We start from the raw sequence: 15,047 nt of genomic DNA on the forward strand, positions 1-15,047 counted from the left end.
CAGGACATCTGCAATTCAGTCCTGGCCCCACACAGCCCATGAGGGTGCACAGTGTTAAACTCAACCAAACCAAAGGAGCCGAGCTGCAAGCTGTACTGTCCTCAAGCTCCAAGTTATTGTCACAGTTCTACACAGCGTGTCATGTCAGGAAAGCCACTTGCTTAGACCAGCCTTTCAGAACTTCTCTCACTGCAATTCAACAGCTCAGATAGACCACACATATCCTACACAGCCTCTGTGATTTTTTTCCCTCTGCCACCCCAGATGGAAGTGGAGGCATCTGGTCTGGCACAACAGAGAGCAATGGGATGGAAAGGAGGGCAGTAAAACCAAGCTCACAGAGGTATTTTGAGGATATGGCCACTGACCCCAGAGAGGACTCAGATCTTGCAGAGATGAGCACTGTGAAAAGTCCAGGAGTAAATAAGGAAAAGAGACATCTACTTGTTTCATGGTTGTGATGCTAAAGGTCAACTGGAAAAGTTACTCTCCTACATGCTCAGAAAGGTTACAGATTGTACAGCTATGTCCATATATGTTCTGACAGATTTTAAGTGGTGCTTTGCTGGGAAGTTTTAAAATTCAGCAATACACGTCATTTGCTTACAACAGCCAGTTTTCTTCACATCAGCCACCGGTAGAAAATGATTCATACAAGAGAGGCCACATGTTGAACAGATTTGTGTAAGCCAGTTATGCTACACTCAAAAGTCAGCTAAAACATTCTCACACAAAAAGTTAACTTAAGCTACTATTTCCCACAATAATCACAATAAAAATAAGCTTAACAAACACTTACCCTGCTTCTCAAAACTCATTTTCTGCTATGTTTCCTTTTACCAGTTTTGTTTGGCAGAGTGCCACATAATGGATCAGCAAGACTATGTGTGCCATAATCTGACAGAAGGAAAAAAAAGGTGTATTTTTAGTTTGAAAATGTTTATAGTTGCAATAGGTAGAAAGGATACAGGACAAGGAAGAACAAAATAGCACATGCAGAAATGTCAGCAATGAATATGAAAGTATAAGCATAGGAGTTTTCGAATGAGAATGAGCCTGGCTGGGAACTAAGTTATCCAAAAAAGGCATATATTGATAGCAAGAGCCATCTGAACACATTTCTCCACTTTGGTTCTTGGACTTTCCTACTAAACTTAGGCTCAAATTTCATGAAGCTAGAATCAGTGGGCTGTGAGTTTATGGCAAGACCCCAGGACGTCATCGCCCTCAAGAATGACCTGCTTGGCTGATGGCTTTCTAGGACATTTCTATTGCCCCATCCCACTGTGTCCTGCTTTTCAAAAATAACAACTCCAATCACACACTCCCTCTCTATTAATGAAACATTGAACTCACCCCCTGATATTTTTGATCTGAGAAAGATGGCATCCCTGAAGAGTCTGCAGGTCTTCCACGTTCTCTGCTTGTCCTGCTGCCCCAAAGAAAAACAGCACTTCCAGTTTCAGGAGCTGACATTAATCATAACATCAGAGAGAAATCCCACTTAGGCTGTTGCAAATTCCTCCCTTAGCTGGCTCTCATGCCATCACACCCCAAAGCTCATTTCATGCCATTTATTATTTGACACATTCAAGTAAGCAGTAGCACTATAAAGGCAACTGCAAAAGATCAAACAGGTAAGAGACAAACTTCAGCCCTGTGGTTAAAGTTTGTGTATTATTTAGTTAATTTTTATAATGACTGCAACTTCTATAAAAGGACATTCATTTCTGTAATCTCATCAGCTGGTCCTGAGGATGGAGAGGGGAGTAGGACAGAGAAAGAGAAACAAGGGAGAGGGTAATCAACAGCAAAAGCCAAGAGAGAAAACAAACAAACAAACAAAAATCTGTAAAGATGGTATGGCATGGTAGTGTAGTGATAGTAAGATTGGGAGTTTGGGCTTTGAAGAATGCATGGTTTAAGAAAATAATGGAGCAAAGCTGCAACCTGCAAAAACAGGGTGAGAAGCAGGGAGTGTATTGCCCTGTTCAGATGTTTCTTCTCCTGAGAGTTATTACTATGTCAGTCAGTGGCAAGGACCAGCAGGACAAGGAATTGGCCTGCACTGGCCATGTCAGATCAGTCAGACAGAGCTGAATCTCCAATGGGGTTGGTGGCACCACACCATCACACCACTCCTCAGAAATATCAGCGCAGAAACAGCAGTCTTAGAGCCCAAAAGCAATAAAGCAAATGAATCAAGCATGGAAGCTGAGTTAAAAAATAACTACTAAGACATGGAATATAATTCATAGAAAGTCAAATATCTGACTCGATCCTTTCTTTGGTGCTCAAACCCACAGCACTGGGTGTATATGAGCAGCACAGTCACAAGCTGGAAGCGTGAACTGCAGCATCTAGGCCACTGAAGACATACAGGAGCCACACAGATGGATGCAGTCCTCTCTGATCTCTGCTTTATACAGGAATATGTGCAGATGTACTACCGCTCAAGTTCAATAGCAGCAGAGGGAGTAGCAGTGGGAAAAGTCCATGCCCATTACAAGCAAAGTGACACCCAGTCATCCAGCTGAACCAGTACAAGTACACGGGATAGAGGTTATTGGTGCCTTTGTTATCTGCCCAGCATCGCAGCTGCTTGCTGTTATACTCCACTGCCCTTTTCCAATATATAATGCTACAGCATCACCCAAGATAATAAGGTTTTGATCACAGCAATACGCTCACAACAGCAAACAGTCCAGGCACACAGAGATCAAATAGACCAGCTGCAAACAGAAAAAAATAAAAGGAGTGCATATGACTTGCTGGCGTGTGTGGGTATGCATGCTATGCGGGCAGCAGAGGCCGGGATGCGAAGGTCTCCCAGCGACCCCGGCCCTTTGGGCTCGGGCCCCAGCACCGAGCCACATTCCAGCCTCTCCCGGCCCGCTGCCATGCTTGCACAGAGGGGCAGCCAGACGTGAATGTGAGAAAGCTCTCTCAGGCAGTTCCCTTCTGCAGGTTGCTGGGGAGCTGTCTCCCAAAATCATCATAACTAAAAGGGGATGCAGGCTTTTTTTTAACCATGCCTTGGTAGCATGCAAACATGGTGAAAGGGCTTTTTTCCTAACGATGCAGTTCCCTGTGCCCCTTCCAGTCCACTCCTTATCCCTTCAGATCAAAACCCATGAGCAATATTTTTCAGGGCCATTTGCAACCATTTAGTGGAGTTAATAAACGTTTAAGTTGATCAACCAATGGTGGACATACACCACTTTAAAGATACAGACACACAGCCAAGTTCAGGTGACTGCTGTGCCAGTGCAAAATAATTCCCACAAAGGCTGGAGAGAAGCCACAGATTCCTTCTTCATTTCTCTTTTTCTTTCAGAATACATGGTACAGGATTTGAATCTGGGTGTGGATCTGAATTCTGTGAATCCCTTCTTCTTGCTTATACTTTAAGCCTAGAGGAATTTGGAAAGCAGAGCTCTCTGAACTGTGATATTCATATCCTTCTAAGGAAACAGAGCCAACACATCGTGAAGACATTTTACCTGTTTTAATATTCAAGTTATTGCTGTGAAAGAGTGTGTAACACAAGGTGTAGGGGATACAATAGGGTGGAGAATGGTGTGATATAGAAGAGCTGTAAGAATTAACTGTGGGGTGATCCGGAGACACTCAGCTACCCTCCGCTGCATGAAAGCTGAATGGGTATTAGATGCTCTGTCCCAAGACTCTGGGCAACTGCGGGCAAATCATTGCATCTCTTTGTGTCCATCCATGGCCTGGGATAATTCTATGTTTGCGCCTCACAAAGGGTAAGGATAAATTAACATTCGGGATATGTTTCAGTATTACACAAACAGCAGCTATAGAAACTCTGTGGAATCAGGGAACGTTACAGTCATGAAAGAAGAAAAAAAAAGCAAAATGAAGAGAGAAAAGAGTCTAAATGACTTCCATAGGGAATACACCATTTGGATTTTTTTACTGTGACAGTAATTTCCAACTGGAAATACTTTTGCTCCAGCACAAAGGCCGTGAATGTCAGCAGCTTCTACTTGTCATTTACACCTGTTGCAAATTTAAACTGCTGCAGCTTTGCTCTGCTTTCATCACCATGTATTTTCCACAGGTACACGCAGCTCAGTGACTGGAGTGCTTTGAAGCACTGGGCCTAGTGCCCTGCAGGTAGCAGGAGCTTTGTTTTGGTGTTGTGGAACAGTATCTGCACAGAGTCTACATTGTTAAGGTACCAAGAGTTCATTTTCAGACATCTGGGCAGTTCAGGTATCAACTCCAACACTACACATTCTAACACACAAGAATATTGGTAATTCAAGGCAAAACCAAACCTCATTCCTTCATTCTTGGCTGGAAATTTCTGCTTTTTCTTTGAGGAAGATTCTTTTCAAGATTTTATTGAAAGAATGCCATTTTATTCTGTCAGGAGTTGAAGAATGAACTTGTAGAAGTGTCCCTTAAAGGCCAGTGATATTGTTGCTATTTAATGTGACATTCTGGATGCTCTGTACAACTATCTGGGACCTGATGTTACAAGCATGGACTCAGAGTGTAATGGACACTTCAGGACTGGTTCTCATATGTCCCAGAGGGTTGGATATTAGGATTACTATTACTTCTCTAGAAAGAATGGAGAGGCACTGGAACAGGCTGGAGGTGACAGGTTCACCTTCCCTGGAGGTGTCCAAGAGCTGTGTGGATGTGGCACTGAGGGACATGGTCAGCAGGCATGTTGAGGATGGTCTGGCAGTTGCACTTGGTGATCTTGGTGATCTTTTCCAACCTTAATGATTCCCTGATTCAATGATCCTATGTCAGAGGCCCTACCTGATGCACAGTGCTGTCATCTGGAACGGATCTCTGTGCTGCTCAGGTGCAAATGGAGATGCAGTAAAGATGTGTGTTTAACCTCAGCAGATTTCCCAGCTGGTAAACCCTCACAGAGAAACATTTATGTTCTTCTTCCTTTAAAACACACACATAAATGGGCTTTTTGGACACACTAGGTCAAATCTACAGCTAGGAGGCTCCTAGGCCTCCATCAGCTGCACAGCAGCAGCCATCACTTTTCCATCCTGAAAGGTGCAGTAGGGAACTAAAGCTCTGTAGAAAAGGTGCACACACACACACACACACACAAACGGCATGCACCTCACAAGGTGAAATAAAAGCACATCATCTGAGTTTGCTCAGGTTTAGCGAAGGTCAGAGATTTTCGCACCTAGGTGAGCTGTCATCTGGCTGGGGGCAATTCTCTTTTCTCTCGCATCCTTTGCTGGAACAGCAGGAGTGCTTTACTGGTGTGAAAGACTAAACTGTCCTCGGGCTATAAAGGGCTTGAGTCACAAACCACTTCCCCCCACTTTCCTATTAATTCAGAGCCTTCCAAGTCTGTTCTAATGTGCCCTCACCTGTAGGTTTTAAAAACCTGTTGAGGGCTGAGACTTAGGCTCAGAGATGAGACAAACAGATGGGATTTGCTCAAATAAAGGCAACTCAGGACTCCTACTTTTAAAAACAGGGTTTCAATCCCATGAATTTAAACTTAATGAAGTAATCACCTAAGAACAACTCTATCGTTAAGACAGAACATCAGCATCTTAGTGCATGCACAACAAAGCTTACAGAATTGTCATACCATTAAAAAATGCAGCAACACTCATGTGCATGGTCAGCCTCTAAAGACCAGGAACAAACTGCTTAGTGTCACTACTGTCCCTATCAGCACAGTGACCAAGAGGGAGCTCCACACGTCCTCTACTCCAGAGCAATGCTGTGCTTTCTGGCTTCTTAAAGGGATATTTAGAACCAAAAACATTATTACTACTTTCAAGTTCCTACTGCTTCTTTAACTGTTTTCTCCCTTATTAAAGTGTAGGCCTTTTCTTTGTTGTTTTCTTTGTTGTTGTTGTTGTTGCATGCTGTTTCATTTTTCATTTTGTAAACCTCCCATGCAACAACTATTTTGGCTGTTAATGAAGGGAATTTTTCTGCATCCAGCAAACTGTAAACCATGTCGCTTGGTTACAGCAAAAGCTGAAATTCCACAGATTTCCACAAAGTCATACATTGTGTTGGGAGTGAAAGTGTACTGGGCATTCTTTGACTTCTGTGTCCTGCGTTAGCATTTGTAAGCACTTATAAAAGAGAAAAAGTGGAAGAAAAAGAAAAAAGAAAAGAAAGAAAAGAAGAGAAGAGAAGAGAAGAGAAGAGAAGAGAAGAGAAGAGAAGAGAAGAGAAGAGAAGAGAAAAGAAAAGAAAAGAAAAGAAAAGAAAAGAAAAGAAAAGAAAAGAAAAGAAAAGAAAAGAAAAGAAAAGAAAAGAAAGAGAAAAGAGTAGGAATATGGAGAAGAAAGAATAGGGAGAGAGGGAGAGGTGATAAAAATAGCAAAACAGAATAAAGAAAGGAAGAAAGAAGGAAAGAGAAGAGAAGAGAAGAGAAGAGAAGAGAAGAGAAGAGAAGAGAAGAGAAGAGAAGAGAAGAGAAGAGAAGAGAAGAGAAGAGAAGAGAAAGAAAAGAAAAGAAAAACTTCTGTGATTAATGCAGACTATGACCTTTTCTTTTAAAAAGTTTGTGCTGTCCCTCTTGTTTAGTGCCACTGCTGCTAACCTTTTCCCCCGAAGACGCTTCGGGGTGATAATTTGACTTTCAGCTAAACCCGAGGGCTGCAGCAGTAGGTGGTGATGTAATAGGTACCAACGCACATGGATATATAAATATCGTGGCTAGAGCTAAAGCGCTATGGCTGAGCAGCTATAGAAGATCAGCACTTCAGACAAGACTCCTGGAGTTGAGATCAAGTTCAGAAGCTCCTGCTCCCGGGATTTCGTCTTCATGCAGCCTGCCCAGGGAAACTGCAGACCCTCGGGGAACTGAGCGCGGGGCTCCCTCCTTCCTCTCGCCTCGCTTTTTCTTTTTTTTATTTCTTTCTCTTTTTTCTTTCTTCCACCACCCCCCCCCCTTTTTTTTTTTCTTTCGTGTGTGTGTTTTGTTTTGATTTTTCTCCCCCCCCCCTTTCCACCCCCCGCTTTGACCTCACTATAAAGTGGGAGCTGGGGGCCGAGCGCCTTTTCGGAGCGACCGGCCGCCGGCCCGTGGCTGCGCGCCGCTAGCCGGGATGCCTCTCCCCGCGGCGCTGCTGCCGGCGCTGCTCCTGGGGCTGCTGTGGCCGGGGGCGGTGCGCGGCCGGCCGCCCCCGGGCCGCCTCCCCGCCGGGCCCCGCCAGCGGCGCTGGGACGCGGCGCTCTTCGCCCGCTCCGTCGCGCGTCTCCCGGCGGAGCGCCGCGACGCCGCCCGCGATGGCGACTACCTCCTGGGCATCAAGAGGCTGCGGCGCCTCTACTGCAACGTGGGCATCGGCTTCCACATCCAGGTCCTGCCCGACGGCCGCATCGACGGGATCCACAGCGAAAACCGATACAGTAAGCCGGCGCCGACCACCCCGCAGCCGGGCAGGTGAGCTGCCCCGTACCCGCGGAACCGCTCCTCTGGAGGTTCTGCGGGCGCGGAGAGGCTCACCTGACCCGGAGAGCGGTGTGAGTTTAAGGGAGGGTGGGTTTAGGGCAGACCCCCACCCATCCACCACCGCTTAGAAAAGCCAGCCCGCGCCTGGCAGCGCGGTGCTCCCCACGCCGACTGCCCCGAGGGCGTCCTGCGCCAGGGGGGAGCGGGGTGGTGGCGGAGCTCATAGAGCGCTCCATGCGGCCGCCCCGCGGGTCGTGCTGCCCAGCGCCGTGCTGTCCCCTCGCAGCCAGCAGGCATCAGGTGTAAGGACTGCCCCAACATCTGGAGGGTCCTCGGGCCCGTGGGCCGCCCACCTTGAGTGAGGGCTGGGAAGAAAGAACTCAATCAGGGCCCAGCTCTTCCCCAGACCTGAAAAGCATCTGCTAGAGACTTAACCCCGTGGCCCTGTGACTGTGATATCCAACTGAAACAATAAGATCCAAGGAGGGGATATAAGCTGCATGATGACAAATGTTTTGTACGCCCCAAGCAGACGCAGGCTTATTTTAACCTTGGCTACACAGGAGGATGCCTGGGGGCAATGTAAAAATAGATACTTAGCTAAAAGAAGAGAGGTCCCAGCGTGGTGCATGGGGCAGCACGTGAGGCACAAGGCTGGCGTTCTGTGGCCACCCACAGGAGTGCTGGGGTATGGGGATCCATGCCATGCTGGGGATGGCAACCTCTGGGTGGGTGAAGAACAGACATCACACACCCCCTCAGGGCACAACCCTTTGTCCTCCTGATTTCTGTGTCTCTTCTGTAGGTCTGCTGGAAATCTCCCCTGTGGAAAGAGGAGTGGTGAGCATATTTGGAGTCAGAAGTGGACTCTTCGTGGCCATGAATAGCAAGGGCAAACTGTATGGATCTGTAAGTAGCCACCACTGGCGTGCCTGGGGAGGGAATCACGGTGGCCTGGAGTGAGAGATGAACATGGTGCTGGTAGGCAGGGCCACACAAATGATCCTTTATGATGCAATTAATCAGTACCTGCCACTTACCTATTGATCGCTCTTTGTTAATGCCCTTGATTGGAGAGCTCCAATGAGAGTTCAGCATCTTCAGGGTCCAGGCTTGTAATTATAAGGCAGATCTGCTAGGATACAATACAAATCTTCTTTTACATTTAGTCTTCAGAAAAATGAGAGACATGTTTTAAAGCACATTGGGTGGACAGTAACAGTGCATGTCTTAACCCATGTAGAGCTGTCCTTCTGCTTTTGAGTTGACCTGTGTATAAGTTACAGCGATTTGTATCATTTCAACCCCATTCATAGATTTCCTTACCTTCTCGTGGCTTTACTTTCATGTCTCTCAGGTATGCTTTAAAAAAAAATGTAGGCTGAGAAAGGGCCAAATTATGTCAAAGTTAACTGGGCATTTTCATATGAATGAGGACTTGAATTATCCAAAATGATTTTCTGTGGCATCAGTCCCGTCACAGAGGATTTTGACTTACATGAGAACTAGGCGTGACTAGTCATCAAAGTGCAAGTGCTGCCTTTGTGCCATGCCTAAAAGAGGCAATATGCTGCTTTGGTGTCCTGGATAAAGCAATTCTCAATGCAACATTCAGCCTGGCAAGCTGAGACCTATCTTACAAAACCATCGGCTTTTACCCACTAACAAGAGATGACCTCATTTGTTACTCTCAATATGACACACCTGTAACACCTGTCCCTCTTGCATGTACCTGCATGTAAAACCTCTTTACTAGAAGCATGCCTTCTGTCAGCTCTGTCTTCCTGATCCATTAACACAGGTAAACCCAAACCCTTCCCTCAATTTTAAAACTCAAGATGCAGAAAATACTGTCCATTCTGTGTGTCCTTACAATACCTCTTTCCCTCCAAACAACATGAGAAAGCACTAACATTCAGATTTTTCTGAAGACTCTCAAGGAATTAATTGCTTGTAGGATAACCACTGGTTTGGGAACAAAGGAAACTTATCAAAATGCAGACTCAGGAATATCAGTGGGCCTGTGCATTCTGACATGAGGACATGAGCACCGGTTACAAGTCATAACTCTCACTGCCCCGGTGTCTGGCAGTTCCTTTTTTCTTTCTTATTCACACACAAAAAAAATCATCAACCAAGCTAGATGATAAACAAGGCAGCAGAACTGCACCTGGGTCACTCCTGATGGCAGTGCCCTCTGTTGAAATGGGCCTCTTTCTCTCAAGAGCACAGGCAGAGCTACAGGGTGTCCTTCCACTTTCCACGTGTCTGTGCCTGGCTGGGAAGCAGCACCCTTAATAATTCTCCGAGTGTCATTTGAAGCTTCCTTTGGACAACCACTTCAAAAGATTACTAGGGGAGGGGGAAAAAAATCAGCTGCACCTTTTTCTGCAGCACACCTACTACACCTGGTAGCAAGAATATTTCTGCACCTGATGTTTAAAATTCCTTCCCTCTCATTCTTTCCTTTTCATTTCAGACCCATTTCAATGATGAGTGCAAATTCAAAGAGATCCTCCTGCCAAACAACTACAATGCTTATGAATCCAGGATTTATCCCGGGATGTACATAGCCCTGAGCAAAAACGGAAGAACAAAGAAAGGCAATAAAGTGTCTCCCACAATGACAGTGACACATTTTCTTCCTAGAATCTGAGACATCTCCCTTCCGACCTACCTCAGCACAGGGGAAGACTCAGAACACGTTTTGGAAAAAGAAACGTGGTGCACTTTTACTGGAGAGTTTTATGCAAGAGTAGGTGTAACATATTTAAATTAATTATTTAAGTCTGTATATATTGCCAGTAAATTTATTTATAGTTCTGATTATTATTTTTTTCTGAGAACAAAACAAACCTCCAACTCTAGGTATTTCATTTCATGGTGCAACAGTAGACTTCTGCTTTGTGGTTTATTTAATTCGTTTCACAGGTTATCACAGGTGTGCTGCTACAACATGTTCTAAAACCGGTGACACAATTCCTACATCACATTTTGCACTGTTGCTGTGTTGTATAGTGTCTATTGTTGTACGTGTATTTGTTTGCTACGTTGGCTTTGTTCCCCTCTGTGCTTTCAAAAGCCCCATGACTCCCAGAGAAGCTCTTGGCCTTTGAGAAGGAGCAGCACAGAGGTGCCTGGGTGGGATGCCTGCACGGAGCCACACACAATGCCTGACCTCCTTTGTGCAGCGTTGCTATTTAATTGGAACGGTATCGGTTTACTTTGGTGCAGAAAGCACGGTGCTGAAGAGCTGCCCCACAAATCTGTTTTTAGATCTGCCAGTGCTGAACTTTGAACTTTCCTGCAGTCAGTCTTAGAGCTGCCAGGCAGTAGAGAGGTTTAAGCACCTATATAAACTCAGCAGGCTTTTTATTTTCTTTTCTATTTAGATAAACAGGAGCATCATATTTTTGCCGCCCTCAGTGGACACTATATTTGATACGATTGCTTCATATTAGGCAAAAAAATCATCTGCTCCTCCCCCAAGTGAGCGCACTGGGGCACATGCTATGATGAACAGATTATTCAAATCAACTTCCCTCTCATATTTGGAGACTACACACATTTGTCAAAATTTGCAGAAAAACATTATAATACTTGTAAGTTTTGAAAAGGCAAAGTCATTTGCTGGTTCACTGAAATAGAAGCTCCGTAGAGGGAATTTAGATGGATTACAAGTAACTGAGGTTGTTTTGTACTATTTATTATTTTCGGTGCAGTATTTGGAAGGAGAAATATGCTGCTTTTTTTTTTTCCTGTCTCATTCCCTAAAAAAGTTGATTAATTTCTACCTCACTAACTCTCAAAGCCAGCCTCCTAACGAAATCCACATGGAAGGTGCATGCTTTTTTGCTTGGTCTTATAATGTTGGAGGAGGGCTTGGGGGAACAATTGCTGTAATCCCAAATCTCTATTTTTTTCCATATGTAGCCAAAAGTATTCAAGATAGAGTCGGTTGCATCCTATTTGAGCCTTGTCACGTTTGAGCTATCTTTACCCAGTGATTTACTTTTAGTAAGGATAATCATGGTGAAAATATTTGCAGACAGCTGTCAGGCTGCAGTACTATATCGTCATCAAGTAACCCTATATTTTCTTTATACGTTTTGCAAGAGTAACTCATGTTTCTAATGCGATGAAGGAAAAGTCAGGTTTGATTATGGGGGCATCTTTAAAAGGATCCAATTTTTCCCTTTGTTCTATCTTTCTCCTCATTAAGTGAGACACCATCTTTGTGGCGTCGATAAGTTAAGTTGTAACCAGGACAGAGTAACCACAGTGTTTAATGAATTAGAGGATGTTTACAGATCATCTTCCAGCCTAAATTAGCCATTTCTGACTACATGCAAGTCTCAAGGCCGTGGGTAATTTGAGTTCAGCTATTTTTTTTCCTTTTACATTCCTACAAGAAAGTATTTGTTCTATTGGAATCCTATAGACTTACCTCTATTCTCTGCTTACACATGACCTTGAAGACAAAATCTACTCACCAAAGTTCAGTGAGACCAGAACAGACCAGGACCACACCTTAAGCCAGCTGCTGTCAAGGTAAAAATGCAGTTATAAAACAGGAAGCCAAATCGGGGAGAGCGCCCAGGAAATGTCATGCCTAAGGTTTTCTTTCTGTAAATTGGGGGATTTCTCTACTTTCTGTGTGTTCCATATGTGAGTAATCATTGTGTAATTATCACTGCTACCTCTAGTAACTGATGGTTTTGTTCTAAGATTCAGACAGCAAAATCGCAAAGACTTTCCCTGGGAATGGTTCTTGTCACTTTTCATCCCATCAAAATCTACAAGTGAGAGCCCCATGTAAGATATGTTCAGAGGTAGTCGTTGTAACTTTGAAATATTGTGATAAAACCTAGATGACAATGTTACATGGTATGAGTTTTCACCATTTACCAGAATCTGTCTGTAGTTTTATACAGGTGCTGTTCAAGACTGTGGTGTATGTGCTGTGCACATTTAAATGCACAATAAATGATAAATGTTTACAGTGTATGGCACCCTGGAATTGATTTTATCTCTTTAGAAAGGAATGCATCCTGCAGAGAAAAATTTAGTACTGCTATTTCACTTTCCCTAAGACGAGGAAGCATTTGCACCTCTGCCAGATACATCACAAATGACAATCTGGATTTCTTACTCAGCTGAAGTTCATACCCTGGCAAGGTTGGAAATTGTCCAGGAAAACCCAGCTTGGTAAGCTCTGTAATAGATACACATGATGGCATCTGTCACAGATTAGTATTCATGCTTGTATTAGTGAGAACAGCTTTTCATGTAGCAACTCACATTAGTGATCAGAGGGACAAACCAGTTTTGGAGCTCATGTTGTTGGATGTTAGCCTTATACGTGGAACCAGATTGCCTTTTCCTTGGTTTAAGCAAGTGCTGCTGTCTCTCTTGCTGTGAAGATGCAAGAGGATCTAGGATTACCTGACTGATCCCTGCTTCCACTGTTACCAATTATATTCATACCTGTGTATAGAAGTACAAAGTGCATTGTAGCACACCTTATGGAGAGATCGCACCACTTTTATTTATAAACACACATTTGCACTTGTACATGCACAAGCACACAGCAGTATCTTTTGGTTTTACTCAAGGTCTTCCCTTTTGTAGGACTATGGACCATTATGGCAACATTCAGGTTTGAACTCACTCCTCAATGGCTGAGGGAGTTTGTTCTGCTAAGGGCCACATGACCCCAGGATACAGACTTTGTCATTTTCTGGCCTAACTGTGAGCTATTTCTTTCTAAAGTTGTATAGACTTTATGAAAGTAGCACAGGTGGCTTTATAAAACCAGAATGTAGGAACATTAAACACAGTATCTGTGAGTAGAACCAGAATAAAGAGGTAAAGAGACATACAATCATTTTTTCACAGTTAACTGGTTTTGTTTGTAAACAAAGAGCAAACAAATGTATCACTGCCACCCGAAATTTTAACCAAAAGATACAGCTTTGGACAAGACTTTGTTTCAGTCTTGAAGAGACATCCAATTATGATTTTAAGACTGTTTCAGAGAGAAATCCTAAGTTGTAGAGGCCAGAAAGGTGAAATTTCAGAGTATGGCTTTGCTGGAGTACCAGCACTTTACGTATAGTCGTAGCCCAACAGATGTTATGGAGAGAGCTGGAGTAATGCTCTCTCTCTCCTCTGGCTTTCATTTTTGCCCCATTGCTAAGTCAGCTTTCCTCCCCAGTGCCTTTGGAGGTAGTAAAAGTAATGCTCCAAAGCCGATAAGCAACTTCAGCATCTCAAAATACCCCAATACACCATGTGTTGCAACATTTCTGAAATCCCTGAGAGCACTGCAGTGCTCCAAGCATTCCCAGTGCTTCTGGCATCCTCCAACAAACATTTCCCTGCACAGTACAACTGAAAGTCTTCCCTGATGTGGGATTAGCCCTGTCTGTGATGGCCCAGCCTGTCCTGTCAGGACAAGAGGAGTTGTGCCAGCCCGGCCCCTGGCAGCAGTCCCAGGGCAGGGCAGTGCCCTGCCTGCCTGCAGAAAGGCTGCAGTAGGCTCTCCGCCCCGTCTCTTGTTTATGGGCTGGCACCTTCCACATGGCCCTGACTCCTCTGTGGCATCCTCCGAGCTGTCTGTATCTAATCTGTGCTAATAAAAATCAGCATGACAAAACACTGCCTTGTATATAAATAGCCACAGGATTCAGAGCAGTCACCAAGTTTATAGTTCCAGTTTCGGTTGTTCACACTTCACCACTTGGTTTCCACTGCAGTGTATTAGCTGACCATGCAAGTGGTCAATTAAAGAGAGTCTGTTAAGGGCTGAGGAGCCTTGTGATAAAGTTTAGCAAGCACTTCAGCAAGGGAGTTAAAAGGAATTCCCTGAAGCACTGCAGCTCCCTTTGCACAACACTAATTCTTGTTTTCTACCCAGTGATCTAAGTAGGGACTAAGTCATGAAGGACTACCATACCTCACTGCTTTCAGGCTACACAGCATATAAAAGGGAGGGACAGCACGATCCCAGTTTCCAGCACAGCAGCCACAACTTACAGACTCCAAGCAAGAAATATTACCCTGCACTGTCTGTTTTTAAAATTCTCTGCTTAAATAAATAAACCAGCTGAATATCATGCCAAAAAGTGCTTACAATCAGTGATGTAAGACTGAATTATCGCTTAATATAAAACAATGACAATTTCTAACATCATAAATTGAACTGTACATTAAAAGGATGTTGGTTTGCAATGCCTATAAAAGAGTTTGATTTTTTCCCTTTTAAGTTTTTTTGTTTGTTTGTTTGTTTTTAGGAAAAAACATTTCAGTGCCACACTGAAGAATAAGATATTAGCATCACCTCTGACACCAGCTCACCTGAGACGCCAGCAGTGAGGAGCAACAAATGGTCCGGCCCTTGCTTTCAAAATGCCCGACAGGACACTGCAAAGTGCAGGAATGGTAAGCAGCTAAAACTGAATCCAGCTGCACCTGTGTGGTGTCCTGAGAAATGCCTAGCACTAGCAAATGTTGTGCTCTGGGCATTTTAATCTGGGCAGGTTACATTACCACACCTTTTTTGACACTGATATTTCCATGCTTCACCTCCCAGTTTTCAAGATGC

At 44.3% G+C, this 15,047-nt stretch overlaps 1 protein-coding gene across 1 annotated transcript; it reads left to right on the forward strand.

Annotated features, from left to right (window-relative positions):
• Window positions 1-7,094: 7,094 nt before the first annotated feature.
• On the forward strand, window positions 7,095-10,097 carry FGF4 (fibroblast growth factor 4). The gene is made up of 3 exons (XM_065755726.1): window positions 7,095-7,398; window positions 8,247-8,350; window positions 9,921-10,097. The coding sequence occupies exons 1-3, from the start codon at window positions 7,095-7,097 to the stop codon at window positions 10,095-10,097; spliced, it is 585 nt and encodes a 194-aa protein (XP_065611798.1).
• The last annotated feature ends 4,950 nt before the right edge of the window (window positions 10,098-15,047 follow it).

The sequence above is a fragment of the Cyrtonyx montezumae genome, unplaced genomic scaffold, assembly GCF_038088225.1.
Source record: "Cyrtonyx montezumae isolate F1298 unplaced genomic scaffold, pur_monq_1.0 scaffold_10, whole genome shotgun sequence".
NCBI lineage: Eukaryota > Metazoa > Chordata > Aves > Galliformes > Odontophoridae > Cyrtonyx > Cyrtonyx montezumae.

What these genes read in the sequence shown, in the direction of transcription:
- FGF4 (XM_065755726.1), top strand. Translation starts at nt 7,095, where the DNA reads ATGCCTCTCCCCGCGGCGCTGCTGCCGGCGCTGCTCCTGGGGCTGCTG. An exon ending in CCACAGCGAAAACCGATACA is followed by an intron (nt 7,399 to 8,246) that starts GTAAGCCGGCGC and finishes TCTCTTCTGTAG; the next exon opens with GTCTGCTGGAAATCTCCCCT. An exon ending in AGGGCAAACTGTATGGATCT is followed by an intron (nt 8,351 to 9,920) that starts GTAAGTAGCCAC and finishes TTTTCATTTCAG; the next exon opens with ACCCATTTCAATGATGAGTG.